The 27,860-nt window shown below is 42.4% G+C and overlaps 1 protein-coding gene across 2 annotated transcripts; it reads left to right on the top strand.

Moving 5' to 3' along the window:
* The first annotated feature begins 285 nt into the window (after nt 1–285).
* LOC111956035 (tripartite motif-containing protein 46) lies at nt 286–27,860 on the top strand. Of its 2 annotated transcripts, none has more exons than XM_023976456.2 (12): nt 286–699; nt 8,051–8,315; nt 8,552–8,708; nt 13,368–13,566; nt 13,651–13,797; nt 14,159–14,254; nt 14,815–15,068; nt 16,283–16,404; nt 17,107–17,445; nt 20,669–20,898; nt 25,635–25,702; nt 26,021–27,860. In XM_023976456.2, the coding sequence occupies exons 1-12, from the start codon at nt 685–687 to the stop codon at nt 26,478–26,480; spliced, it is 2,352 nt and encodes a 783-aa protein (XP_023832224.1). In that variant the 5' UTR covers nt 286–684; the 3' UTR covers nt 26,481–27,860. The 2 variants fall into 2 exon arrangements, with proteins under 2 accessions (XP_023832224.1, XP_023832223.1); XM_023976455.2 differs by lacking the exon at nt 286–699 and adding an exon at nt 1,711–1,802.

The raw sequence follows: 27,860 nt of genomic DNA, 5'->3' as shown, positions 1-27,860 counted from the left end.
TTGCATGCGTTTATGAACATTTGCAATCCCAGCTGTGCTGTAGATGTCCCAGCTGTGCTAACTCATGTTCTCAAAAAAGGCCTTCAATATTGCTTTAGACACAAGTGTTCTTTTTTATTATGTTTATAAAGCAGTACCATTTCTTTAGGTAAAGTAGGCCTATTCATTAATTTTCACATTTTTTGGGGGTGGTCACTTTTTGGTAACAGGTTTTTTTACGCATGCTCCGACTGCCGTAGTCCTTTTCACCCGCCCCTTTATTACAGTGCCTAGCAGAGACAGAAACCCCAGAATCGTGGCAGAATATCCGAGGCTAATGCGATTCGACAAAGGAAGGTTGAGAGATGKCTGGGCTGGGAGTAGTTTACCAAGCGAATAATCTGGCAGCATTTGGGATGCTGTGTGCATTTTCATGATCGTTTACATTTATTTCGTTTAAATAAAATACCTCTCTCCCATTTGGCTTCATTTTTCTATTGTTAACGTTTTTTTATGGGTTGTAGCCTCACGCGCCTGCGCCCAGTTCCAATAATCGTATTGTGGAAATGGTGAACCAGGAGTTATGAATATCTATTTCGCAATTTTCGCCTTCATGGCACCTGTTGTTATTGTTATGATAACGGTAGGGGTATCATGTGTAATTCACCGAAGGAGGCACAGTCGGATTGAACGCTCACTTCTTCAATGATGGACGCTCTGGTTCGTATTAGTATGACTAGCCTGTGTATGGTTGTGTCAGTGTATTGTTTGTGTTGACATGTTTTGTTGTTTCCCCGTTGTAGTCTACTAATAGCCTAGGACATTTTATAGGTTCATGATGCAGGCAGTAACCTAATGCCTAAGCTACCAGAACCAGATTGCCACTATTTATTTTCAGGTGTCTGATTCGCCCCAATTTGCACCTGTCGGACCACTCTTATTTCATAATCATTTCCAACATYTAACACGGCTCGATGTCACACATTAATATGTTTTAAAAAAGGTGATATAGGCCTATCTATAGCATACAAAAAAATATATATATTCCTATTCCACCCCATTCCTCTACCTGGTCATTAATTCGTTATGTTGGCTAATAGTCTTCAACCTAGACCAAAAGGAAACAGAAAGGCCTTTTTATGTTTTAAATAACATTGTAGCCTTTACCATACTTTCCCATTCAATTCACCTGTAAATATGTGGATGCCTACCAAATGTATTGAATCACTCATAGGCCTATTATAGGCGTTACCCATTTTGGTSCACATGTTTTTTTTTAGATCTAGTCTATAAGGTGCGCTATAATGACCTGGTGATTTTTTTTGTGGACAACAAAAATGCGTTAAAGATGTAGACCCCATGCTTATTCGAATGCAACACTTGACACGCTGGAAACAAACAAAGAAGCCGTGCAAATAAAATGCCACACGTTTTGTTCGAGCTTGTAGGATGTGCAGGTACCAGGGATGCTTGTTACCATGGAGACGGGATGCAGGCACGCGGTGCAGTCTTGTGCTGCATAGGGGGAGATAAAAAAAAAAAAAAAAAATAGGGTACCGAAGATCGCACAGGCTATTGTAGTTTTCAACAAAGAGAACAATGAAAGACTGACAATCACTATTTTTAAGCACTATATCAACAGGAATTAAAAGGTAGTCTTTAAAATAATTAGCATCTCACAAATCTCCCATGTCACACCTCCTTGTAGTTGGGCAGAAATCCCCCCCCCCCCCTATCAGTTTCTAGTGTCACCTCTCCGGGAGCACCGCTCCGATTACCGTGGAAGAAACATTCCTGTCATGGCGCCTAGATTCCASCTGAAGGTAAGAATTGCGCTGTATCACAACGCGTGTTCTGGAAACCAAGCCGGTGAAAGATATTGCATTGCGAGGCAATTTGGGCTTTTAAAATAGAATGCAGGTCCTATGTGGACAAATCATTTGTGGGCGTCAGTGGATTGTAGCCAGTGTAGCATAACCTGGCTAGCATATTGCTCGTATACTCGGCCGCTGTTTGAATAGAACAAGAAAGGACAGGACGGAGTTGACATTGGTGAATGACATAGAGACATTGTGACTCAAACCATGTCGTGCTGGTAAATTACAAATGATCTTTCTTTGACCTTCACATCTGCGTGTTTTATGATGTGATGTGATGTGTGTGTGTGAAGGGCTTGGCTTCATATACATTACATAAAAAAAGATAACTTTGGTGCATTTTCACAACTCTGAGCACAAAAATCTAAACAGATCATCAAAATAGCTMATGTTTCAAAACTCGAATCAAATGTTTTTATTGACCAAGTATAACAAACGAATTCACAGTCACTTGTTCACTGCAACAAATCCCTCTTTCAATTTGGATGCATTTTCAATTTAATTATCTGCTTTTCAAAATGCAATATTCACTTTAAGCCTACATTTGATATGATATTCTTATCATTTGTTAACACTACAATTCATTATCACTTAATCAAACTGCTCAAAACTGTTAATTACTGAACTAAACGGATGTAGTGCCTAGTTAACATATATGGTTTGATAATTGTACATTTCTATATTTTTACCTCATAAATGTATCAATTTGACATCAATTTATGTTGGAAGGGAAAACTAAATCATACTGTATATGGATGTGACTGTAAATACTACATCATCATTGTCAGGACCCGGTGCGAGAAACAGTCACTAAATCGGCAGAACCCAGAAGATGAGGCAGACACAGCAGTACTAGAGATGGTGGTTTAATAAAAAATAGATAACTTCCAAAATACAAAGAAAATCCACAAAGTGGTAAAAACAGCAAGGGAAAAAACAAACCTAAAAGACTAATCCACAATACAAAAGAACAAAACCAGAGAACCTCTGGAAAATCCAACAAGAGAAAAATATATGTTCACAACAAGGCTGGGGCTGGGTGCTAACATACAAACACTGAGCAAGGAACTAAGGAACACACAGGGATTAAATACTAACAAGGGAACGACATACAGGTGCAAACAATAATAGAGCAAGGGAAAAACAAAAGGTACAAAAAAGGTGCAATGGGGACATCTAGTGACAAAAAAACAGAACAGTCCTGGCCAAAACCTGACAATCATTCTCCAGAAGCCAATGTGCTTCAATAGGACAACGTGGAAAGAGTCACTCTTAGAGTCACTCTCACCATTTGGAATTATAGTGTAGAGTACAATGCACTGCTGAAATACCTGGGTTTTATATAACAACATATTCCACTCATTATCTGAATTTCATTGATACACTCACTGTAAGCGGATTCATTTTGTTGAGCAGAGAGATAGGAGATACTGTATAGAAACACATAGAAAAGGTGATCATGTGAAATGTTGCAAGGGGCAGAAATGACATACAACACCRTAGTACAGTATGTGACAATAAAACGTATTATTTATTTTTTAGTTATACACCATATTTCTGATGATTTGTCCTACGTTTGTACTGTATACGGATAATGAAACCGTAAGACTGACCTATTTCCCAACATGCTCACAATGTGTATATTGTATTTGTCACGTTCCTGACCTGTTTTCTGTTAGTTTTTGTATGTGTTAGTTGGTCAGGACGTGAGTGTGGGTGGGCAGTCTATGTTTTCTGTTTCTATGTTGGTTAATGGGTACCTAATATGGTTCTCAATTAGAGGCAGGTGGTTTTCATCTCCTCTGATTGAGAATCATATTAAGGTAGGTAGTTTCACAGTGTTTGTTTGTGGGTGGTTGTCTCCTGTGTCTGTGTTTGTTTGCACCATACGGGACTGTTTCGTTCGTTCGTTCGTCGTTTTGTGTAGTCATTTTCCTGTTCGTGCGTTCTTCGTTACATGTAAGTTCTTACGTTCAGGTTTGTCTACTTCGTTTGTTGTTTTGTAGTTTGTGTAAGTGTTTTCGTGTTTTTCCGTTTTGTTTAATAAATATTATGTCTACAAGAAACGCTGCATTTTGGTTCGATCCCTGCTCCTCTTCGGATGAAGAACGCCGTTACAGTATTGTTTTGCTGTTGGATTAAATAGTAGTTTAAATAACTAAATGGTGAACCTGTCATTATCTGATGCATTGGTGATTTTGCATAAATGACTCGGGGGTGAAAGATATGTGCAACCCCAATGAATGCACAATCAAAAGTTCTTTAAAAGGATAGGGGCCATTACAAGTGTTATCAGTTTAGAGTTTTGTACTTAGAGTTTTGAAAATAGACCACTTACAGTGCATTCGGAAAGTATTCAGACCCCTTGACTTTTTCCACATTTTGTTACGTTACAGGCTTTTTCTAAAATAGATTAAATAAAAATGTTTTTCCTCATCAATCTACACACAATACCCTAATAATRACAAAGAGACAACAGGTTTTTAGAATTTTTTGCAAATATATTAAAAACAAACAGCAATACCTTATTTACATACGTATTCAGACCCTTTGCTATGAGACTCGAAATTGAGCTCAGGTGCATACTGTTAACATTTATAAATCCTTGAGATGTTACTGCAACTTGATTGGAGTCCACCTGTGGTAAGTTCAATTGATTGGACATGATTTGGAAAGGCATACACCTGTCTAAATAAGGTCCCACAGTTGACAGTGCATGTAAGAGCAAAAACCAAGCCATGAGGTCGAAGGAATTGTCCGTAGAGCTCCGAGACAGGCACAGATCTGGGGAATGGTACCAAAACATTTCTGCAGCATTGAAGGTCCCCAAGAACACAGTGGCCTCCATCATTCTTAAATGGAAGAGGTTTGGAACCACCAAGACTCTTCCTATAGCTGGCCACCTGGCCAAACTGAGCAAACGGGGGAGAAGGGCCTTGGTCAGGGAGGTGACCAAGAACCGATGGTCCACAGAGTTCCTCTGTGGAGATGGGAGAACCTCCCAGAAGGACAAACATCTCTGCAGCACACCACTAATCAGGCCTTTATGGTAGAGTGGCCAGACCGAAGCCACTCCTCAGTAAAAGCCACATGACAGTACGCTTGGAGTTTGCCAGAGGCACCTCAAGGACTCTCAGACCATGAGAAACAAGATTCTCTGGTCTGATGAAACCAAGATTGAACTCTTTGGCCTGAATGCCAAGCRTCACGTCTGGAGGAAACTGGCACCATCCCAACGGTGAAGCATGGTGATGGCAGCATCATGCTGTGGGGATGTTTTTCAATGACAGGGACTGGAAGAGTAGTCAGGATCGAGGGAAAGATGAACAGAGCAAAGTATAGAGAGATCCTTGATGAAACCTGCTCCAGAGCACTCATGACCTCAGACTGGGGCGAGGGTTCACCTTCCAACAGGACAACGACCCTAAGCACACAGCCAAGACAACGCGTGAGTGGATTCAGGACAAGTCTCTTAAATGTCCTTGAGTGGCCCAGCCAGAGCCCGGACTTGAACCCGATCTAACATCTCTGGAGAGACCTGAAATAGCTGTGCAGCGACGCTCCCCATCCAGCCTGACAGAGCTTGAGAGGATCTGCAGAGAAGAATGGGTGAAACTCCCCAAATGCAGGTGTGCAAAGCTTGTAGCGTCATACCCAAAAATACTTGAGTCTGTAATCGCTGCGAAAGGTGCTTTTAACAAAGTACTGATAAAGGATCTGAATACTTATGTAAATGTAATATTTGTTTTTAAGTTTTTATTTTGAATAAATATGACAAAATGTCTAAAAACCTGTTTTGCTTTGTCATTATGGGGTATTGTGTGTAGATTGATGAGGGGGAAAAACGATACATTCAATTTTAGAAGAAGGCTGTAACGTAACAAAATGCAGGAAAAAATCAAGGGGTCTGAATACTTTCTGAATGAAACTGTGTATCTGAAGAATGCGCCAAAGTGATTGAATAAAACTGTAATGTGGGAAAAGTATCACTTGATTTAGGCTGTGCTATAGTGTTGCTTAAAGCATATAATCAAGTACAAATCATGTCATTTAAGTGGATGTGATTAGTTTATTAAATTCAAAGGAAGGTTGTCGTCCTCCTCTCCCCCTGCCTCAGAGCAATCAATAGAATGGATATCGGTTAGTTTCAGTGTTTTTCAATGTACTGATTAACTTGTGTGTCAGTGTGCGTGTGAGTGTGTCACTGTTCGTGTCAATGTGTGTGTGTGTGTGTGTGAGTCAGTTCCTGGAGCCTCAGGTTCAGAAAGCCACAAAGCTGAGTTTTGGATAGCCTATTTATTGGCTAGGATCTACAATTCCATTACTTATTTCATAGAACCCTTTCCTGGAATGATGTCATTGTGCCACTGAAAAATCCCCTTAGTGAAAGACAGCTGGAGTAGAGTTTGCACTGTTTCCCCCCCACCCTCAATTTTATACCACATCATAGGCTATTACCAGAGCTGCTATCAGTATTGATGCATCCTGCAACAGTTAGGCTACTGATTCCGCTACAGTTAACAGGGTTAGAGTAGGAATGCTGATCTAGGATCAGGTTTCATAAATTCACAAATAGCGATCAAATATTCACTTACTTTTTGAAAATCTTCCTCTGATTTGTCATCCAAAGGGTCCCAGCTGTAACATGTAGTGTCGTTTTGTTAGATAAAATCCTTCTTTATATCCCAAAAAGTCAGTTTAGTTGGCGCCATTGATTTGAGTAATCCACTCGTTCAACATGCAGATAAAGGAATCCGAAAATCTACCCATACCCCTTTGTTTCAACAAGTCAAAATACGTTTCTATTTACTCCTCAGATACCCTAAAATGTAATAAAACTATAATATTTCTTACGGAAAGAAGTATGTTCAGTAGGAAACCGATTTTAGATGGTGCGTCCTGTCTTCATGGCGCTCGCAAACACAAATTTCCAAGACTGTATTCCTGTACTAAAACTGAGATTTCTTATTCGTTTTTTAAGTTACAAGCCTGAAACCTTGAACATAGACTGCTGACACCCTGTGGAAGCCAGAGGAATTGGCTTGGCTAATTTTGGCTTATTTCCAAAATGACCTTATACTACTTGCCATTCTAAGAGGATGGCCTCTCTCTCAAAAACAGTTCCGGTTGGTTTTTCTTTGGATTTTCTCCTACCATATCTTTTGTGTTATATTCTCCTACATTATTTTAACATTTCTACAAACTCCAAAGTGTTTTCTTTCCAATGGTACCAATTATATGCATATCCTGGCTTCAGGGCCTGAGCAACAGGCAGTTTACTTTGGGCACGTCATTCAGGCGGAAATTGAGAAAAAAGGGGCCTAGTCCTAAGAAGTTTTTAACCCTAAACCTAACCCTAGCTCCTAACCCTAACCCTAAAATTAGCCCTAGCTCCTAACCCTTAACGTAATTCTAACTCTAACACTAATTTTAACATTAACCCTAAACCCCCTAGAAATAGCATTTGACCTTGTGGGGACTAACAAAATGTCCCAAGTTGGTCAAATTTTTGTTCGTTTACTATTCTTGTGGGGACTTCTGGTTAAACACGTCCACACACACACACACACACACTCCGGACCAGGCGTGTGTAGGAATTAAATAATTAATGTCTGGTTCCTTATTGATATTTAACGAGTCTCCCACTGCTCTGACAGCCCATTGAGGACAGCTATTTATAAAGACCACTGTCACGTGCTAACACTTAGCTTGAGAAATATCTGCCATCTCCACACTACGGCTGCATCCCAAATGGCACTCTATGACCTATATGGTGCGTTATTTTTGACCAGAGACCGTAGCATCTTGAGTGCTGCAGTTTATTGTCGTTGGGGGCACAACTGTTTTATATGTTTCATTTCAATACCTCTTCTTCATGTCATTCCTCTATTTTGGTCCCGCGCTGTGTACTTACTTCGTTCTCCTTTCAAACACTATAAATTCATCCCTCTACCCATTCTTTTTCTGTCTTGGTGGGTTCGTTTTAATTCAATGAATTAATTCCYTTGAATATCAAAGTAAAAGTGACCCATTTTACATTCCATTTACCAGAGGCGCATAGTTTTTTGTACTGGTCCCCCCATGGGAATCAAACCCACAACCCTTGCATTGCAAGCACCATGCGCTACCAACCGAGCACCACAGGACCCCTACCTGTGTGATTCATTGACTCTCCACCTCTCCCTCCTCCCCAGTCTAACGTGAAGAGCATTGAGTGCGAGCTGCATTGCCCAGTGTGTAAGGAGATCGTCAAGCAGCCCGTGGTCCTGCCATGTCAGCACAGCGTCTGCCTGATGTGTGCCTCAGAGGTCCTGGTTCAAAATGGCTACCCTCCTCCGGAGCTGCCACCCGAGCCCAACTCTCCTGCCTCCACCCCCAACACCCGCTCTCCCCGCCAGGCACGCAGGCCCATGCCCAGCAAGGCCGACCATCGACCCATCGACCGCGTGCTACGTTCAGGTAATGTGTGTGTGTGTTTGTGTAAATGTGTGTTTGCACATGAGAGAGAGTGTGTGTATGTGTGTGTGTATGTGTCTTTAGATTCAATGTCAAGTGACGATCAATAGGACTAGTCTGGGGATGCGATGGRAATGCACACRTCCTTCTCTYTTTCTCTCTATTTCCTCCACTCTTTACCCATCCCTCKCTCCTCATCCCACTGACTGACTTCTCCCCCTCTGTCACCCTTTGTCCAGGATTTGGGACGTATCCGTCGCCGGGGCGACGGCGTAAGGAACCGCCGCCCCCTGCGATGTTGTTTCCGTGCCCGCCCTGTGGGAGAGAGGTAGAGCTGGGAGAGAAGGGCCTGACTGACTGCCTGCGTAACCTCACCTTGGAGCGCATTGTAGAGAGGTAACACACACACACACATTTATACACACTTACATTTATACACGCAAGTACGCACACATGCACTATGCACAGGTCATGGTCTTACGGAAAAGACACATACATTTTATGTGATCCCATGTGATCTAATGTGAAGTTAAGGTAATAACATGTAAAGCAACATGTGATAACATGAAACTACACATGTGATAACATGAAACTACACATGTGAAAACACATTTTCACATGATTTTCATGTGAAATTTCACATGAAATAATGTGATTTGTAAGTCGCTCTGGATAAGAGCGTCTGCTAAATGACTTAAATGTAAATTTGCTACTTGTGAAATCGTGTTTTTTCTGTAAGGGAGGATGTAGCCCTTAGGGTTGGGCAGTATACCGTATTTTGATGCACAGACTGGTTTGGGTTTTTACTTTACCTTCTATAACGGATATTGAATGTGATACACCATGTGTAACGTCCATTTTTATAGTCATCTCTCTCCATGCCGCTTTCCACAAAGACCTAGCCCCTCACCCTGTGCACATTTGTTGTTCCTCGACCACGAGACACTTGCGTTCAGTGGTCAATGCAGCACATTCAACAATGATGACAACTATGCTGTTTTCTCTTTGCTTCTTAATATAAATCCACTAGCGTTCTATAATTACACTATTAGTTTGTGTTTCTTACATCTGCAAATGGCTAGTTTGTCTTTTCTTWGCAAGTTGGGCCAAAAGTTGGGCCTAAATAGCCACTAATGCTAATTGCTAGTTAGCTGGCTAGCTAATAAATGTACTGAGTCAGAGCAAACGTAACTAGCTATTAGAGGTCGACCGATTAATCGGAATGGCCGATTAATTAGGGCCGATTTCAAGTTTTCATAACAATTGGAAATCGGTCATTTTGGACGGCGTTTTTTTTTTTATACCTTTATTTAACTAGGCAAGTCAGTTAAGAACACATTCTTATTTTCAATGACGGCCTAGGAACGGTGGGTTAACTGCCTTGTTCAGGGGCAGAACGACAGATTTTTACCTTGTTAGCTCAGGGATTCAATCTTGCAACCTTACGGGTAACTAGTCCAACGCTCTAACCACCTGCCTCACGAGGAGCCCGCCTGTTACGCGAATGCAGTAAGAAGCCAAGGTAAGTTGCTAGCTAGCATTAAACTTATCTTATAAAAAACAATCAATCAATCATAATCACTAGTTATAACTACACATGGTTGATGATATTACTAGTTTATCTAGCGTGTCCTGCGTTGCATATAATCGATGCAGTGCGCATTCGCGAAAAAGGACTGTCGTTGCTCCAACGTGTACCTAACCATAAACATCAATGCCTTTCTTAAAATCAATACACAGAAGTATATGTTTTTAAACCTGCATATTTAGCTAAAAGAAATCTGTCTATCCCTTGTCTCTGATTGAGAACCATACTTAGGTAGCCTTTTCCCACCTGTGTTTTGTGGGTAGTTGTTTTCTGTTTTGTGTCTGCACCAGACAGAACTGTTTTGCTTTCGTTCTGCTGTTTGTTGTTTTTGTTCGATTTGGTTTCTTTTTGGATTAAATCATGAACATTTTAAACGCTGCACCTTGGTCCACTCTTCCTTCAGCCCACGAGAACCGTTACACAGGCAATATTTACCAGGTGAAATTGTGTCACTTCTCTTGCGTTCATTGCACGCAGAGTCAGTGTATATGCAACAGTTTGGGCCCGCCTGGCTCATTGCGAACTAATTTGCCAGAATTTTACGTAATTATGACATAACATTGAAGGTTGTGCAATGTAACAGGAATATTTAGACTKATGGATGCCACCCGTTAGATAAAATACGGAACGGTTCCGTATTTCACTGAAAGAATAAATGTTTTGTTTTCGAGATGACAGTTTCCGGATTCGACCATATTAATTTAACCTCTTGGCGCACGGATCCCTTTAACGAGATCATTTTCGTAAACAACCGCTGAATTGCAGAGCGCCAAGAAAAATAAAAAATATTTATTTTCATGAACTCACAAGTGAAATATACCAAAACACAGCTTAGCTTGTTGTTAATCCACCTATCGTGTCAGATTTTGAAAATATGCTTTACAGCGAAAGCAATCCAAGCGTTTGTGAGTTTATCGATCACTAGACAAAACATTACGAACAGCTAACCTAAGGCTTGTATTTCTGTGTGTTATTATGTTATAATTAAGTCTATGATTTGATAGAGCAGTCTGACTGAGCGATGGTGGGCACCAGCATGCTCGTAAGGCAATTCATTCAACAGCACTTTCGTGCGTTTTGCCAGCAGCTCTGCTGTTTATGATTCAAGCCTATCAACTCTCCGAGATATTATGCTGGTGTAACCGATGTGAAAAGCTAGCTAGTTAGCGGAGTGCGCGGCTAATAGCGTTTCAAACGTCACTCGCTCTGAGACTTGGAGTAGTTGTTCCCCTGCTCTGCATGGGTAACGCTGCTTCGAGGTGGCTGTTGTCGATGTTGTTCCTGTGTTCGAGCCCAGGTAAGCGGCAAGGAGAGGGATGGAAGCTATACTGTTACACTGGCAATACTAAAGTGCCTATAAGAACATCCAATAGTCAAAGGTATGTGAAATACAAATCGTATAGAGGAAATAGTCCTATAATTTCTATAATAACTACAACCTAAAACTTCTTACCTGGGAATATTGAAGACTCATGTTAAAAGGAACCACCAGCTTTCATATGTTTCGTCATGTTGTCACGCCCTGACCGTAGAGAGCTTTTTATGTCTCTATTTTTGTTTGGTCAGGGTGTGATTTGGGTGGGCATTCTATGTTCATTTTCTATGTTTTGTATTTCTTTGTGTTTGGCCGGGTGTGGTTCTCAATCAGAGGCAGTTGTCTATCGCTGTCTCTGATTGAGAATCATACTTAGGTAGCTTTTCCCTACCGATGCTTTGTGGGTAGTTGTTTTCTGTTTTGTGTTTCTGCACCTGACAGGACTGTTTCGGTTTCATTTATTCTCTTGTTATTTTGTATAGTGTTCAGTTCTATAAAAAAACATGAACACTTACCACGCTGCGCTTTGGTCAGATTCTTCATCTTCATCTTCATCCGACGACCGTTACACATGTTCTGAGCAAGGAACTTAAACGTTAGCTTTCTTACATGGCACATATTGCACTTTTACTTTCTTCTCCAACACTTTGTTTTTGCATTATTTAAACCAAATTGAACATGTTTCATTATTTATTTGATTTTTAAATAGATTTTTATTGATGTATTATATTAAGTTAAAATAAGTGTTCATTCAGTATTGTTGTAATTGTCATTATTACAAATACATTTTKAAAAATCGTCCCATTAATCGGTATCGTCTTTTTTGGTCCTCCAATAATCGGTATCGGTATCGGCGTTGAAAAATCATAATCAGTCGACCTCTACTAGCTATACAGCCTGATAATACCAGGGATGGTGTGACCTAAATCAGCATGTCGTTTGTGCAACAGCATCTTCTAAATCCAAGAGGAATATGCGAAGCATGAACATGTTAGCTACAGGAAGTATCTAAGAGAAAACATTCAATGTAACCAAAGGTTATAGGGTCCCCTATGAAACACTGACCATCACTTTGGTTCCTAACCTGTCACCATAACTCCTCCCTGGCATTTTTATTCTTTGTCATGTCGAACAACACTGTATTCAAAGTGCCCACTATTATAGCCTAACTATAGAATTAGAATAATCATTCTATTTCCATGATTCCAACAGTTCACCCAAATGGTTTGCTCTAAATCGCAACTGCAACATTTTATTTAAAATTGTTTGCCCATATCGTGCAGCTCTACGTGGCAGTGTGGAAATGATCTCAAATGATTGCAGGAAATGCAGAAATTGATGAAAATGCTGAAAATTATTTTTTGTTTTAAGTTGAATTGAACAGTATAAAACAATCAGAARGGAGAAAGACCCATTGAAATCGCTTAGAATGTATGTGTTGCCATTTTATGGTCACACACTTCTCATAAAGCAAATTTAGAACTTTTATTATTCAAAAACATAAAATACCTTGATACTGTATGATATTTTGGCCATATTGCCAAATATGGCAAATATGGCCTACCTGCAAAATCAGTGTCACCGTCGGGAAGGAATTTCCTCTTGGTCTGTTGAAGACGTTGGTTTCCCAGTCGGTTCAGATCTCACCCGTGACACACACACACACACCAGCACCAGCACCAGCACCCTGGTCAAAAATAGTATGGGTCCTGGTCAAAAGTAGTGCACTATATAGGGAATAGGGTGCCACTCTTGTTAAACAGCATGGAGCTGACCTAGAGAGGAAATTAGCAGAGCTCCCAGACTGCAACACACTGCAGCAACACACTGCAGCAACCTACTGTAGCAGAAATACATTGCACTTCCACTGGACTACTGCAGTGTAACGGCTAAAAGCTTATTTTCCCCATGTAGAGTAACCTCTGTTATGTTATTTATCACCCGCTCTACCCATCCCCTCTCTCTCTGTCTTGGCCCTGTTCTCTCCTTCCGTCTTTCTTATTTTTGTCTCTCTTTCTTTCGCCTTTTCCAACCTCGCCCACCCCCTATCTACTACTATCCTGCCCTAATTCGCCCATGCTCTCTCTCTCTCGCTCTCCTACCCTCCTCCCTTTAATCATTCCCCTCTATCTTCCTCTCCCCCCTCTCTTAGGTACAGGCACACAGTGAGCCTGGGCAGTGTGGCTGTGATGTGTCAGTTCTGCAAGCCTCCCCAGTCCCTGGAGGCCACTAAGGGCTGCGCCGACTGCCAAGCCAGCTTCTGTAACGAGTGTTTCAAGCTCTACCACCCCTGGGGGACGCCGCGYGCCCAGCACGAACACGTCCAGCCCACCCTCAACTTCAGGCCCAAGGTGAGGCCTGCCTCTCTCTCATCCCTCACTCATCCCTCTCTTCTCTCCTCTCTCTCACCCCTCTTGTCTCTCCTCCTCCTCCAGGTTCTGTCGTGTCCGGAGCATGACCAGGAGCGTCTGCACTTCTACTGTAGGACGTGCCAGCGGTTGCTRTGCCCGCTCTGCAAGCTGCGCCGCGTCCAYGCCGGGCACAAGGTGGCGCCAGTCGCCCAGGCCTACCAGACCCTCAAGGTAGGCATCTGGGTGCAATGGCTTAATTGGTTGTAGCATGGTTCCTGCATTGGCCTTATACTGTGGGATTTACTGCATAATGTATGTAATACCTGAGCTGCTTTGAATAAAAGTACCTAAATGGCAATATTGTTATACTCAGTGGCATTAGTGGATATCACACGCAATGGAGATTGGCCCTCAATGGTTGGTGGTTAGTCTAGTAGTATGACAGAAAAGGGGTAAGTCGCCATTGAGCTGTGGGTTTAGATCATCCAGTGTGTAAGAGATGAATACAGTTCAAATGTAGGGTAATACAGAGCTACTGATGTGCATTAGGATTAAGTCTGGTCAGGGCATTAACTCTTTGTTTATTTGACAGGACAAGATTACCAAGGAGATGAACTACATTCTGTCCAACCAGGAGACGGTGCTGGGCCAGATCTCACAGCTGGAGAGTGCCACCACTCAGACAGAGGTGACTAAATAATACTGCGGTCTGCAGAGGTCCAGAAATAAGCCACCAGAGGGGTATACCACAAAGCAGGATCAATGAGTTAGCCAGCTAACTTTGATAAACAACCAGAAATAACTTTGGATTAATTAAGGAAGTTTACCTTAGATATGTGTTTTTAGATGTTGAGTCAATTAGACCAAGTTTTCTTTTGTAAAAAAAATGGTCAATTCATCATATGAGCTCCACTGTGCGGGCAATAATATATAATAATATTTAAGCAAGCTGGCTAATATATTGATCCTACTGACCACACCACCATAGACAGCATTGTTTACCACAGTAGACATCATATGCTCATGTATACTGTATTCATAATACATAGCTCTACGGTCCTAATCTGTGTGTTGCTGTCTAATACATCATCTCTGTGGTCCTCCTAACCTCCCTGTGTGTTGCTGTCTGACTGCGTAGCCAGGCTTAACCACAGAATGAAATAGAACACGATTCTAGAATAATATTGATTGAAATACATTACATCTCTACGGTCCTACTCCTCCCTGTGTGTTGCTGTCTGTCCACAGGCGAACAGCGTAGCGGCACGGGAGCAGCTGTCTCAGAGCGTGAGAGACCTGACCGCCCTTCTCGCTGAGCGCCACGCCTCATTGTCTCAGGCCCTGGAGGGGGCACGGCAGAGGCGGGGCGAGGCGTTGGCGGGCCAGGTGGCGGAGAGGCGGAGCCTGCTAGAACACGCAGGTCTCATGGCGTTCTCCCAAGAGCTGCTGAAGGAGACGGACCCGCCCTGCTTCGTCCAGGCAGCGCGCCAGACACACAGCAGGTACTGTACACACAACAGGTCTGACTGGCTGGGCAGCAGACAGCGTGGAAGCTTATACAAATAGCACCCTATTCCCCATAGAGCTCTGATCCAAAGTAGTGCACTGTAGGGAATAGGGTTCTATTTTGGACGAATACCCAGGGCTCTTTAACGCCCTAGTTTTGTTGATTTTTCCGTTCCTTTGTTTGTTTTGTTTTGTTTGTTTGTTTCTCTGTTCTTATTGTTCCATTTCCTCTCACGCAGTCCTCCAATCAATGTCTATTGTCTATTCTTCTTTCCCTCTTGTGTGTGCTTTCACTGCTCATCCCACGGCATCAGCAAAATGACAAATGGCCACAAGAGGGAGCCAGTAGACCTGTTTGATAAAGAGAACGTGGCGTGGCTTGAGTGATGGGTGTTCTATGTAGTTGTGCTCCAACCAGTGTTCACTGTTTCCAGTGATGGTTTGTTAGACTGACACTGGATTAGTGGCATGAAACATGTAGTTATACAGGTAGACAGTAGACTGCTACAGGGTGTAGTCTCATTAATCTACAGTATCTGTAATGTCTCGTGGACAGGTCTATGTAAACATAACTGGTACCGTAGAATCTGTAGGGAATGGAATGGGTTGCGTGGGATAACAAGCAGCAGTAGTTCCGGTGTTTTATTTTTTTGTAACTGGTTATTTGGTCAAATCACGATTTCGCAGGTATTAGCATCTTGTGTAACTCTGTGTTGTTGTCTGTGTCACACTGCTTTGCTTTGTCTTGGCCAGGTCGCAGTTGCAAATGAGAACTTGTTCTCAACTAGCCTACCTGGTTAAATAAAGGCGAAAAAAAATATATATATATCTTTCGAATTTCGGAAGGGGAGGAGGCATTCAGCCAGCAAAGAGAGAAGTTGGAGCTCCTCGTTCCGGTTCTGCTCCTCATTCTAGCGTCTCTTAGTCCCTTCCTATTTACGTGAGACCTTAGTTCTGGATTAACCAAGATTAATCTATCTGCTATCAATTAAAGTTACTCTAATTGCGTATTACCCTAATAATAAAGTGGTTAAGTCTGCGTAGTGCATACCTCCCTCCTCGGACTTGTCATCTAGTCCCAAATAATTATTCTAAAAGTCTCTCTCTCTCTCTCTCTCTCTCTCTCTCTCTCTCTCTCTCTCTCTCTCTCTCTCTCTCTCTCTCTCTCTCTCTCTCTCTCTCTCTCTCTCTCTCTCTCTCTCTCTCCAAGGTTATCCACGTCCATCGAGGGGCTGCAGTGTTTCTCTCTGGCCGCTGATCCCTCCTTCAGACACTTCCAGCTGGACGTCTCCAAAGAGCTCAAACTCCTCACAGACCTGCAGTTCATCCAGGGTGAGACAGAGGAGAGGATAAAGGAGGGGATAGGGGGCTAGGGAGGGTTAGAGGGATAGAGCCAGCCAGAGAGAGAGGAGGATAAATGAGGAGGCTAGGGAGACGTTGAGGGATAGAGTCAGTCAGAGAGAGAGGAGGATGGAGGAGGGGGCTATGGAGACATAGAGGGATAGTCAACCAGAGAGCAGGGTTAGAGCCAGAGTATTGAAAAAGGGATTTAGGAGAGGAAAGAGAGGATGTAAGAGAAATTACATACTACAGAATACAATCATGTAACATTTTGGTGGTAATTCAATTTAAAGGTAGACTCAGCAAGATTAAATAAATGCACAAGATAAACAGCAGTAGTGGGTCAATTTCCGCAACAACTGAGAGCGTCGAAGCGCAAGGTTAAACTTCTCCTGTAGCTATCACGTTGTAGAAGCGCGAAGCGCACCCGTGCACATGCGCAGGTACTCTGTGTGGCTGTGTGAGAGCAGTGTTGCATCGCGCTCATCTGAATATCTGCTGTGCTGCTCGTGGCAACATCATCTCGCTGAGTCTACCATTAGTTATGTCATTTTACTGAATCATACTGTATCTTCAACTATGCATTAGCAAACTGTAGTGAACATCTGATAGTATTGCATATGTAATCAAGCCAGAGAGTATGTTTTTTGTATCCAACATCTGACTGACAGCTATAATGCTTTCTCCCATCAGCCCCTCTGGCCCCTGTTATTGACACCCAAAAGACCCTGGCCTATGACCAGCTCTTCCTGTGTTGGCGGCTGCCTCAGGAATCCGCCCCCGCCTGGCACTTCTCTGTGGAGTTTCGTCGCCGGGGGGTGGTGCCAGGAGGCGGGGCCAGGGGTGGTATCCAAGGGCGATTGGCTGCGGCCCGCTGGGGCTGGCAGCGGCTGGAGGAGGTGGGCGGAACCAGTGCTGTGATTGACAGGTTGGAGATGGACAGTGTGTATGTGTTGAGGGTGAGAGGCTGCAACAAGGCGGGCTTCGGGGAGTACAGTGAGGAGGTGTACCTACACACCCCGCCAGCACCGGGTGAGGTTTATACACTGTTCTATAAGTACACACACTACATGCACACTACACACACACACACATGATCTCATCAGTATTGGTATAACTGATATGCATCCGAACAGTATCCATAGAGATCATCTTAATGACTAATTTCTCTATTTTTCTGCCCATTCCCATCCTTCTCTCTACCCATACCATCCAACTCTCCTCCCATCCCATCTTTCTATCCAACCCATCCTCTGAACACTGTCTTCACATGTCTCTCCTCATCTCACTCGTTCCACTCCTAGGTCCACTCTCTCAATCCACATCTCCCCCTCTGCCTGTTAATGTGAGCATCGACACTCTTTTCTCATTTTTCCTCTTGTTGCTTCGCACATATCTCGACCTCTTTTTACATTTATACCATGCATCTCTTGTCCTCCCAGGCACCCTCGTTCTCCCTCCATAATGAGATCTCAGAGTGTGTTGATGAGGTTTGCTATTTGTTCAAACCTGAGGCTTAACAAATGGATTGAGTTGATTGAGATCTATGCTAATGTGTCTGGGAAGTCCGGAGTGGTCAATGTATTCCTTGTCTCCCTTGGTAAACGATTCTATTCTGCTATGTTTCCCTCAGGAATATTAATAATCCCAATTTAGGAACGATGCATCTCCTTCTCCTTTGATTGACCTTCTGCTTGACTGTTTTCTATCAGTTTCTAGTTTGTTGATGAAAGACAGTTTGACTCCCTCTCTCCTAGTCCATGTCTCCTCTTTTCATTCCAGAGGAGTTGCATGACAGTTCTTTATCCCTCGTCTCTATTAAACCTCTCAGTTCTTTCTTTGTTGCCCTGATTCTATACAGTGCATTCAGGAAGTATTCAGAGCCCTTTTCCACATTCTGTAACATTACAGCCTTATTCTAAAATGTATAAAATATTCCCCCCCCCCCATCAATCTACACACAATAMCCCATAATGACAAAGTGAAAACAGTATTTCAACCATCTTTGCAGCACTCCACCAATCAGGCCTTTATGGTAGAGTGGCCAGATAGAACCACTCCTCAGTAAAAGGCACATGACAGCCCGCTTCAAGTTTCTCTGGTCTGATGAAACCAAGATTGAACTCTTTGGCCTGAATGCCAAGCGTCACATTTTGAGGAAACCTGACACCATCCCTACAATGATGCATGGTGGTGGCAGGATGCTGTGGGGATGTTTTTCAGCAGCAGGGACTGGGAGACTAGTCAGGATCGAGGGAAAGATGAACGGAGCAAAGTACAGAGAGATCCTTGATGAAAACCTGATCCAAAGTGCTCAGGACCTCAGACTGGGGCAAAGGTTCACCTTCCAACAGGACAATGACCCTAAGCACACAGCCAAGACAACGCAGGAGTGGATTCGGGACAAGTCTATGAATGTCCTTGAGTGGCCCAGCCAGAGCCTGGACTTGAACCACATCTCTGGAGAGACCTGAAAATAGCTGTGCAGAAATGCTCCCCATCCAACCCGACAGAGCTTGAGAGGATCTGCAGAGAAGAATGGGAGAAACTCCTCAAATACAGGTGTGCCAAGCTTGTAGCGTCATACCCAAGAAGACGAGGCTGTAATCGCTGCCAAAGGTGCTTTAACAAAGTACTGAGTAAAAAATCTGAATACTTATGTAAATGTAATATTTCCATTTTTTTTTATAGAAATTATTTTAAAAAATCGGAAACAGTTTTTGCTTTGTCATTGTGGAGTATTGCGTGAAGATTGATGAGGGGAAWTTTTTTTTAAACATTTTTAGAATAAGGCTGTAATATAACAAAATGTGGAAAAAGTCAAGGGGCCTGAATACTTTCTTAATATACTGCATCTTACTACTCCTCTATCCCTGTATTAGTGCATATCGATTAACAGAAATATCGGTTATTTTTTGTTTTTTAAACAACTAATTGACCGACGTCGGTTCAATTATTTTGAATTCCACTTTGTTCTGTTTTGTTCTGTGAGCTCAATGTGCGGTTTCTGTATAGATAACTCAGATCAAGCCTGAACTGTGCGATGTAGTAGGGAGTTTTAGTTTTCAACAGGCCAATATTCTACATTGTTTAGCTCAGAAAACTTGATAATTAACTACAATGACCATAATCCATTGCGTGCCCGCTTGAACTTGTCTGCTCTATGCGGAGCAGACACAGAGACTGAGACAAGAGAGAACGTGCGATGAAGAGGGACAGAAAGCAGTTGCTTCACGAGCGCGTAAATACATGATCTAAGTGATTGATAGTTGGTATTCAGCAGTCAAAAGTAGGCCTTATTAGCGCTAGCTGCGCCACCAGAGACCCTGGGTTCGCGCCCAGGCTCTGTCGCAGCCGGCCGCGACCGGGAGGTCCGTGGGGTGACGCATAATTGGCCTAGCGTCGTCCGGGTTAGGGAGGGTTTGGCCGGTAGGGATATCCTTGTCTCATCGCGCACCAGCGACTCCTGTGGCGGGCCGGGCGCAGTGCGCGCTAACCAAGGGATCCAGGTGCACGGTGTTTCCTCCGACACATTGGTGCGGCTGGCTTCCGGGTTGGAGGCGCGCTGTSTTAAGAAGCAATGCGGCTTGGTTGGGTTGTGTTTCGGAGGACGCATGGCTTTCGACCTTCGTCTCTCCCGAGCCCGTACGGGAGTTGTAGCGATGAGACAAGATAGTAATTACTAACAATTGGATACCACGAAATTGGGGAGAAAAGGGGGTCAAATTAAATAAATAAATAAAAAAGTAGGCCTTATTTACTTTGAAAACGACTAAAATAGTGATTCTGTCAGACAGCATAGGCAGCAGCTCTATAGAGATGAGAACTTGGAATTAAATATAAAGTTATCAAATAAAACAAATATTTTATTAAAGTAATGTGAATAAATTATGGTTAAAGTGATAAGCAGTCACTACCATCATTGTTTTATTCTGTGTTTTTACAGCATTCAACCCACATAATGCACATTGCATTTAATGTACATTTCTTTAATCGAAATAAAAAATAAAAAAGTGATTATTTTTGAATAATTGAACCAACCTCAAAAAGCACTAATTGCTCAGCACTACCCTGTATTTACCTCCTCTGTGCCCTTATCGTCTTCCCTCTCTCCTACTTCGCTTCTCTACTCTATCTCATCAAAACCTACCTCTTCCCTCTTCTCTCCTTCCTACTTATGCACTCCTCCTTCCACCCTCCCTCTTTCTTTCCCCCTCTCCATCTCCCTATCCTCCCCTGGCCTCCTCTCTCTCAGTGTTAAATTTCTACCTGGACTCTCGCTGGGGTCTCCATGCCGACCGGCTGGTGGTGAGTAAGGAACAGCGCTGTGCCCGGAGCGTCCCCGGCCTGTCCCTGATGCAGGCCGCTGACCGAGCGCTCACTTCCTGTCACCTGACTGCAGACCTCCTGGTGGGCGACGTGGCCATCACCCAGGGCAGGCACTACTGGGCGTGCTCAGTGGAGCCCGGCTCCTATCTGGTCAAAGTAAGTGGAATGGCTGGGAGGAGAGTTTGTCCCAATCCCAAATCTACCCCATAAGGCCAGTGCCATATTCACCTGTGGAGATCTGAGAGGATTTGCCCTCTGCTAGGTGGAAGTTAACCCATATTGCTTATACCAATCAAATCCTTTCAAATCTCCACAGGTGCATAGGGCAGGGATCAGCAACTAGATTCAGCCGTAGGCAGTTTTTCTTGTGCGGATGGTTGGGGGGCCGGAACATAATTACAAATAATTTGACTGCAAATTGACTGCAAGAAGCCCAAACAGATACTAAAACATAATCATTTCAAACCTTGCTTACATTTGTATATTGACTCCACATTGACTCTGTACCGGTACCCCCTGTATATAGCCCCACTATTGTTATTTACTGCTGCTGTTTAATTATTTGTTATTCTTATCTCTTACTTTTTGGGGGGTATTTTCTTAAACCGCATTGTCGGTTAATTAAGGGATTGTAAGTAAGCATTTCACTGTTGTATTCGGCGCATGTGACAAATAACATTTGATTTGATTTTGACATGATCACGTCTCTCTGTTATGCATGAAAATACTTGGGAACAGATTTTAAAAAATGAAAATCACTTGGAGCTGATTTCCTGGATTTTTTACAGTCTTATGTTCAACAATGAAAATCCCCCCCACACACACACAAAAAAATCTCTCTATATTTATAAATACAAATCTCAAAACGTATAAATAAAACCATTTGACCCGCGGGCCGGGCCGCCAGTTGGAAAACCCTTAGAGGACGATTTAGAATTGGCCCTTACTATATTGTATGGTGTGTATTTATGTGTTTTTTGTATATATACATAACTATATACAAAAGACTATATACAAAAATGTGTATGAAAATGTATGTGCGAAATTATTGGCACCCTTGATGAGCATCAAAATGCTGGGCTATATTGTATGCTACAAACAAAAATCTGGAAACTATATTATTTTATATTAATATAATTGCTCAGAAAAGAGATTGTTTAACAAGTAATATTACTTTTTTTCTCAAAGATAAGGGTAAAAAGGATTGGCACCCCTGTTTTCAATAACTTTCAATACCTCAGCTTGTGAAGATAACAGCAGTGTGCTTAAAATGTTTTATGAGATTGGAGAATTATTGTATTGGAGGGATTTTAGTCCATTCCTCCATACAGAATTTTTCCAAATCCTTTATCTTTTGTCTGCGCTTATGGACTGCCCTCTTCAATTTTAACCACAGGTATTCAATGGGGTTCAAGTCTGGAATAGAGGTCTTCACGGGTCCAAAAAGTTGGACCCCTTCTGAAATGGACCTGGGGCTTTTCCACCCGGAACCGACATGCGAAAATTCATTTTAAAAATAGTGACCCGTTCCGAACGAACCCGAGGACCACTAGACCCGTTCCGTATAGACCTGGTTAGATCCAAACCCTGTCCGATCCGAATGAGGGAAGCAGAAAAGTCTTTTTTTTAAAAAGCTACTTCATTAACCAGAGCTGATTAAGCGCGAGGGAGAGGGAGAGAGATGTCCGCTTTAGTAGGTGGGGAGGGGCCTTGATACTGTGAGCGAGTGACTCGGGGAGCAAGCTAGGCTAATTGAGGCTGCTAGGCTAATTGAGGCTGCTAGGCTAATTGAGGCTGCATGCACTTTCTCATCCTACAGTTACAAATAACAACAAGCCCATTTAGAATATTAAGTATAGCAGCCTACCTGTTAGCTCTTGGTTATTGTAGCCTATCCTTCTTCTTAACTTTTAATTCTGTCATTTTAATTCCATCTTCCATTGTTTAGATATCTCCTAACTTTTACCACATTGAGGCTCTATGACTGTAGCCCAATTCCACTTTGATGACTTATAGTTGACCAACAACAATAACAAGCTACAGGCATCACTCTTGAAAAGAGCAGCAGCATAAATTATACAAGGTCTCTCGCWCCTCTACCGCAGCAGTCTCTTTCGGATCTGTACAGGTCCTTTCGGAGAAGTCAGTTAAAATTACACCTTCCTTGAGAACCTTAACAATCATCAGATCCGACCCAGACCTGTAACATTATCTAGAATTCTAGATCAAGACCCACTCAGATCCTGGATCGGGCCTTGGGCATTCGGGTGAAGACCTCTAGTCTGGAGGTGTTGATTTTGTGGTCAATTTACCATTTCTTTGTTGATTTTGATGTGTGTTTGGGGTTATTGTCTTGCTGGAACATCCCCTTGTGGCCAAGTTTCAGCCTCATGGCAGAGGCAACCAGGTTTTTGACATATATATATATATAAATACTCTTCAAGGTTAGGAGAGTGTGTACACAAATTAAGCGGGAGACCGACACATAATCACACCAGAGAAAGTTATTTCTATCAAGACAGTACCTGAATCCAGCAGATAAAGCAGATGTTGAAGTCGGAAGTTTACATACACCTTAGCCAAATACATTTAAACTAGGTTTAATTCTAGAAAAGTTCCCTGTCTTATGTCAGTTAGGATCATCACTTTATTTTAAGAATGTGAAATGTCAGAATAATAGTAGAGAGAATGATTTATTTCAGCTTTTATTTCTTTCATCACATTCCCAGTGGGTCAGAAGTTTACATACACTCAATCAGTATTTGGTAGCATTGCCTTTAAACTGTTTAACTTGGGTCAAATGTTTCGGGTAGCCTTCCACAAGCTTCTCAAAATAAGTTGGGTGAATTTTGGCCCATTCCTCCTGACAGAGCTGGTGTAACCGAGTCAGGTTTGTAGGTCTCCTTGCTCGCACGCGCTTTTTCAGTTCTGCCCACATTTTCTATAGGATTGAGGTCAGGGCTTTGTGATGGCCACTCCAATACCTTGACTTTGTTGTCCTTAAGCCATTTTGCCACAACTTTGGAAGTATGCTTGCGGTCATTGTCCATTTGGAAGACCCATTTGCGACCAAGCTTTAACTTCCTGACTGATGTCTTGAGATGTTGCTTCAATATATCAACATAATTGTCCTTCCTCATGATGCCATCTATTTTGTGACGTGCACCAGTCCCTCCTGCAGCAAAGCACCCCCACAACATGATGCTGCCACCCCCATGCTTCACGGTTGGGATGGTGTTCTTTGGCTTGCAAGCCTCCCCCTTTTTCCTCCAAACATAATGATGGTCATTATGGCAAAACAGTTCTATTTTTGTTTCATCAGACCAGAGGACATTTCTCCAAAACGTATGATCTTTGTCCCCATGTGCAGTTGCAAACCGTAGTCTGGCTTCTTTATGGCGGTCTTCCTTGCAGAGCGGTATGTCGATATTGGACTCGTTTTACTGTGGATATAGATACTTTTGTATTTGTTTCCTCCAGCATCTTCACAAGGTCCTTTGCTGTTGTTCTGGGATTTATTTGTACTTTTTGCACCAAAGTACGTTCATCTCAGAATGCGTCTCCTTCCTGAGCGGTATGGCGGCTGCGTTGTCCCATGGTGTTTATACTTGCGTACTATTGTTTGTACAGATGAACGTGATACCTTCAGGCATTTGGAAATTGCTCCCAATGATGACCCAGACTTGTGGAGGTCTACAATTTTTTTTCAGAGGTCTTGGCTGATTTCTTTTGATTTTCCCATGATGTCAAGCAAAGAGGCACTGAGTTTGAAGGTAGGCCTTGAAATACATCCACAGGTAGACCTCCAATTGACTCAAATGATGTCAATTAGCCTATCAGAAGCTTCTAAAGCCATGACATCATTTTATGGAATTTTCCAAGCTGTTTAAAGGCATAGTCAACTTAGTGTATGTAAACTTCTGACCCACTGAAATGCACAAAGTAGATGTCCTAACCGACTTGCCAAAACTATAGTTTGTTAACAAGAAATTTGTGGAGTGGTTGAAAAATGAGTTTTAATGACTCCAACCTAAGTGTATATAAGCTTCCGACTTCAACCGTATATATTACATTCGGAAAGTATTCAGACCCCTTCACTTTTTCCACATTTWGTTAAGTTACAGCTGTTTTCTAAAATTGTTTTTTTTAAATCCTTCAATCTACACACAAAACCCTATAATGACAAAGCGAAAAATGTGGCGTCGGGGCAAGTCTCTGAATGTCCTTGAGTGGCCCAGCCAGAGCTCTGACTTGAACCTGATCTAACATCTCTGGAGAGACCTGAAAATATCTGTGCCGCGATGACACCCCATCAAACCTGACAGAGCTTGAGAGGATCGGCAGAGAAGAATAGGATAAACTCCCCAAATACAGGTGTGCCAAGCTTGTAGCGTCATACCCAAGACTTGAAGCTGTAATCGCTGCTAAAGGTGCTTCAACAAAGTACTGAGTAAATTGTCTAAATACTTATGTAAATCTGATATCAGTTTTTTGTTTTGAATACATTTGTAAAAATAAATAAAAACCTGTTTTTGCTTACTCATTATGGGGTAATTTGTGTAGATTTAGTAGGGGAAAAAACAATTGAATGCATTTTMGAATAAGGCTGTTGCGTAACAAAATGTGAAACAAAAGTCAAGGGGTCTGAATACTTTCCGAATGCACCTGTAGATAGCTTTTTTTATGTATGTATTACTTGTTAAATAGAATCTGTTTCTCTGAGTAATTGTGTTAGTATAAAATAATATAATGGAAAAATAAATAGCATACAATATAGTATTTGTATTATTTATTTTATACATTATGTTTTGTTCATATTTTCAAGGGTGCCAATAATTTCGAACTCCACTGTATGTTGCTGCCCTCTTTCATTGCCTCTATCTGTTCCACAGGTGGGGGTGGGCCTAGAGGCCAAACTACAGGATTGGTTTCACCTCCCGCAAGACATGGCCAGTCCCCGGTGAGTGGTGCTGGAGGTTGAGGCTATAAAGTCCAGGGAGGACAGGAAGTAGTCAATGGAAAATTGGTTGAGGATAGACTGACTATCAGGGCTTGTATAAAAAAAACATCTCAGATTAGGAGTGCTGGTCTAGGATCAGTTTATCCTTTTACATCATAATGAATACGATTACATGGACAGGGGGAACAGATCAGCCTTCCTACTCTGAGACGCTTTATGTATACGGGCCCTAGATGTGTGTGTATGACTCCGCACTCTCTATTTCCTTCTCTCTCTCTCTCTCTCTCTCTCTCTCTCTCTCTCTGCCTCCCCCTGTAGTTATGACCCAGACAGTGGCCATGACAGTGGGGCAGAGGATTCCCTGGAATCCCCTCCCCCCTTCTCTTTCCTCACCATGGGCATGGGCAAGATCTTCCTGCCCCAGGCTCCCAACCATCATAACAACCATGGTTGCAATGGCACCAACCCCCGCCGCAGCCCCACCATCGCCAACGGCAACAGCCCTGCCTCCTCGCCTACGGGCCTCACCTACCCCCTGCCTCCCAGGCTTGGGGTGTGCCTTGACTTTGAGAAGGGTCGCGTCACTTTCTACGATGCCCACTCGCTCCGTCCTCTGTGGGAGGGGCCTGTCGATTGCTCCGGCCCCGTTTGCCCGGCTTTCTTTTTTATTGGCGGAGGGGCACTACAGTTACAGGAGTTGGTGGCCAATCGGATGGCAGACCAGACTCCAGTCAGGAGGGTCACCATCCAATCACGTGTCACTAATCTGAATAACTAGGCTGCGATTCAATTTGAAACCATGGTGTAGCACGCGCTTGACATTTAAAGGTAATTTCCAATTGAGCCGACCTCTACAGCGTTTACCCTGAATGTGATCTCTGCAAACGCAGTAACATTGCCTTTAAACGGCGCATTGAATCTCGGCCTTAATCTTAGGTGATTGATTGGACATAGAATGTAAAGTTAATTGTAAGCTATTTACTTGGCCAGAGCAAAAAGTTAGTAACCTCATTTTGTTGTTTTGTATCTCATTTGTATGAAAAAAAAATCGTTTTTATTGCAACCGATATGCAAATGTATTTTACTTTATTACATACTTTTTTGGTTTACACATTTTATTTTGCCAGAAATGCTAAATTGCTTAAGTAGGGGCTGGCAAATTACACACATAGCAATTATGTAATGTCTCCTATCTTCGACGCTTGCTCTATTAACCACGCTATACTGTATATATTTACGGTATATATATATATGCAAGAACATATATTTATTTTAGAAAAACTGTTTCTCAGTCAWGTCCTGTCTGTGTGTTCATCTATGTCAGGGGTATTCAAATCTTACCCTACGAGGTCCGGACTACTGCTGGTTTTCCGTTTTACCTGATCATTAATTGCACCTACCTGGTGTCCCATGTGGAAATTACTTCAAGGTCCAGAAATGAATTGGAGGTTCTATGTTTTCTGATCATGTAACAGTTCCCCCCTTCACTGTACTAAAACTATTTACACATCTACTGTACGTCTGTGTATCTCCAATGGAAAAAAAGTCCTGACTGTTAGTGAAATCTTCCCACTCACTCCATCACAACCCCAACTAAAGTGATTTATCTGGTCTAAATACTGTTGTCATTGAGTAGACAGTAGATTGAGTTAGGAGGATAACATGTCATGAGGAAATACTGAAATTAGGAACTGAATGATACCGCTTCAGCCACCTTGATTAATGTGTTTGTGCATTGGTTGTTTTTCCAACATTTAACTGTGTGTGTGTGTGTGTGTGTAGGAGTGAGACTGCAGTTAAAATAATTCACATGTCTGATAATCATATTGACCACCATTTGCTGATTATAATTGTCTTTTAGGGAATATTTTGTATTATTTCAAAGTGTGCTTGATTGTAAAATTATGAGCAGTACTTCTTATGAATGATACGCTTTCTAGAAATGTAGGTTGTTTCCAAAATGACACCCTATTCCATGTATAGTGCACTACTTTTGACAAAGGCCCAAAGCTTGGTCAAAAGTAGTGCACTATTTAGGGAATAGGGTGCCATTTGGGACGCGAACTAAATGTAAACTTCACCTGCTGGCAGAATGTTTGTAAAAATAAAAAAAACAGACCAACAATTTACGCTAAATAAAGACAAATTCTGAAAATGA

Source organism: Salvelinus sp. IW2-2015, linkage group LG31 (genome assembly GCF_002910315.2).
Source record: "Salvelinus sp. IW2-2015 linkage group LG31, ASM291031v2, whole genome shotgun sequence".
Taxonomy (NCBI): domain Eukaryota; kingdom Metazoa; phylum Chordata; class Actinopteri; order Salmoniformes; family Salmonidae; genus Salvelinus; species Salvelinus sp. IW2-2015.
This window is presented reverse-complemented; position numbering and strand designations above follow the sequence as displayed.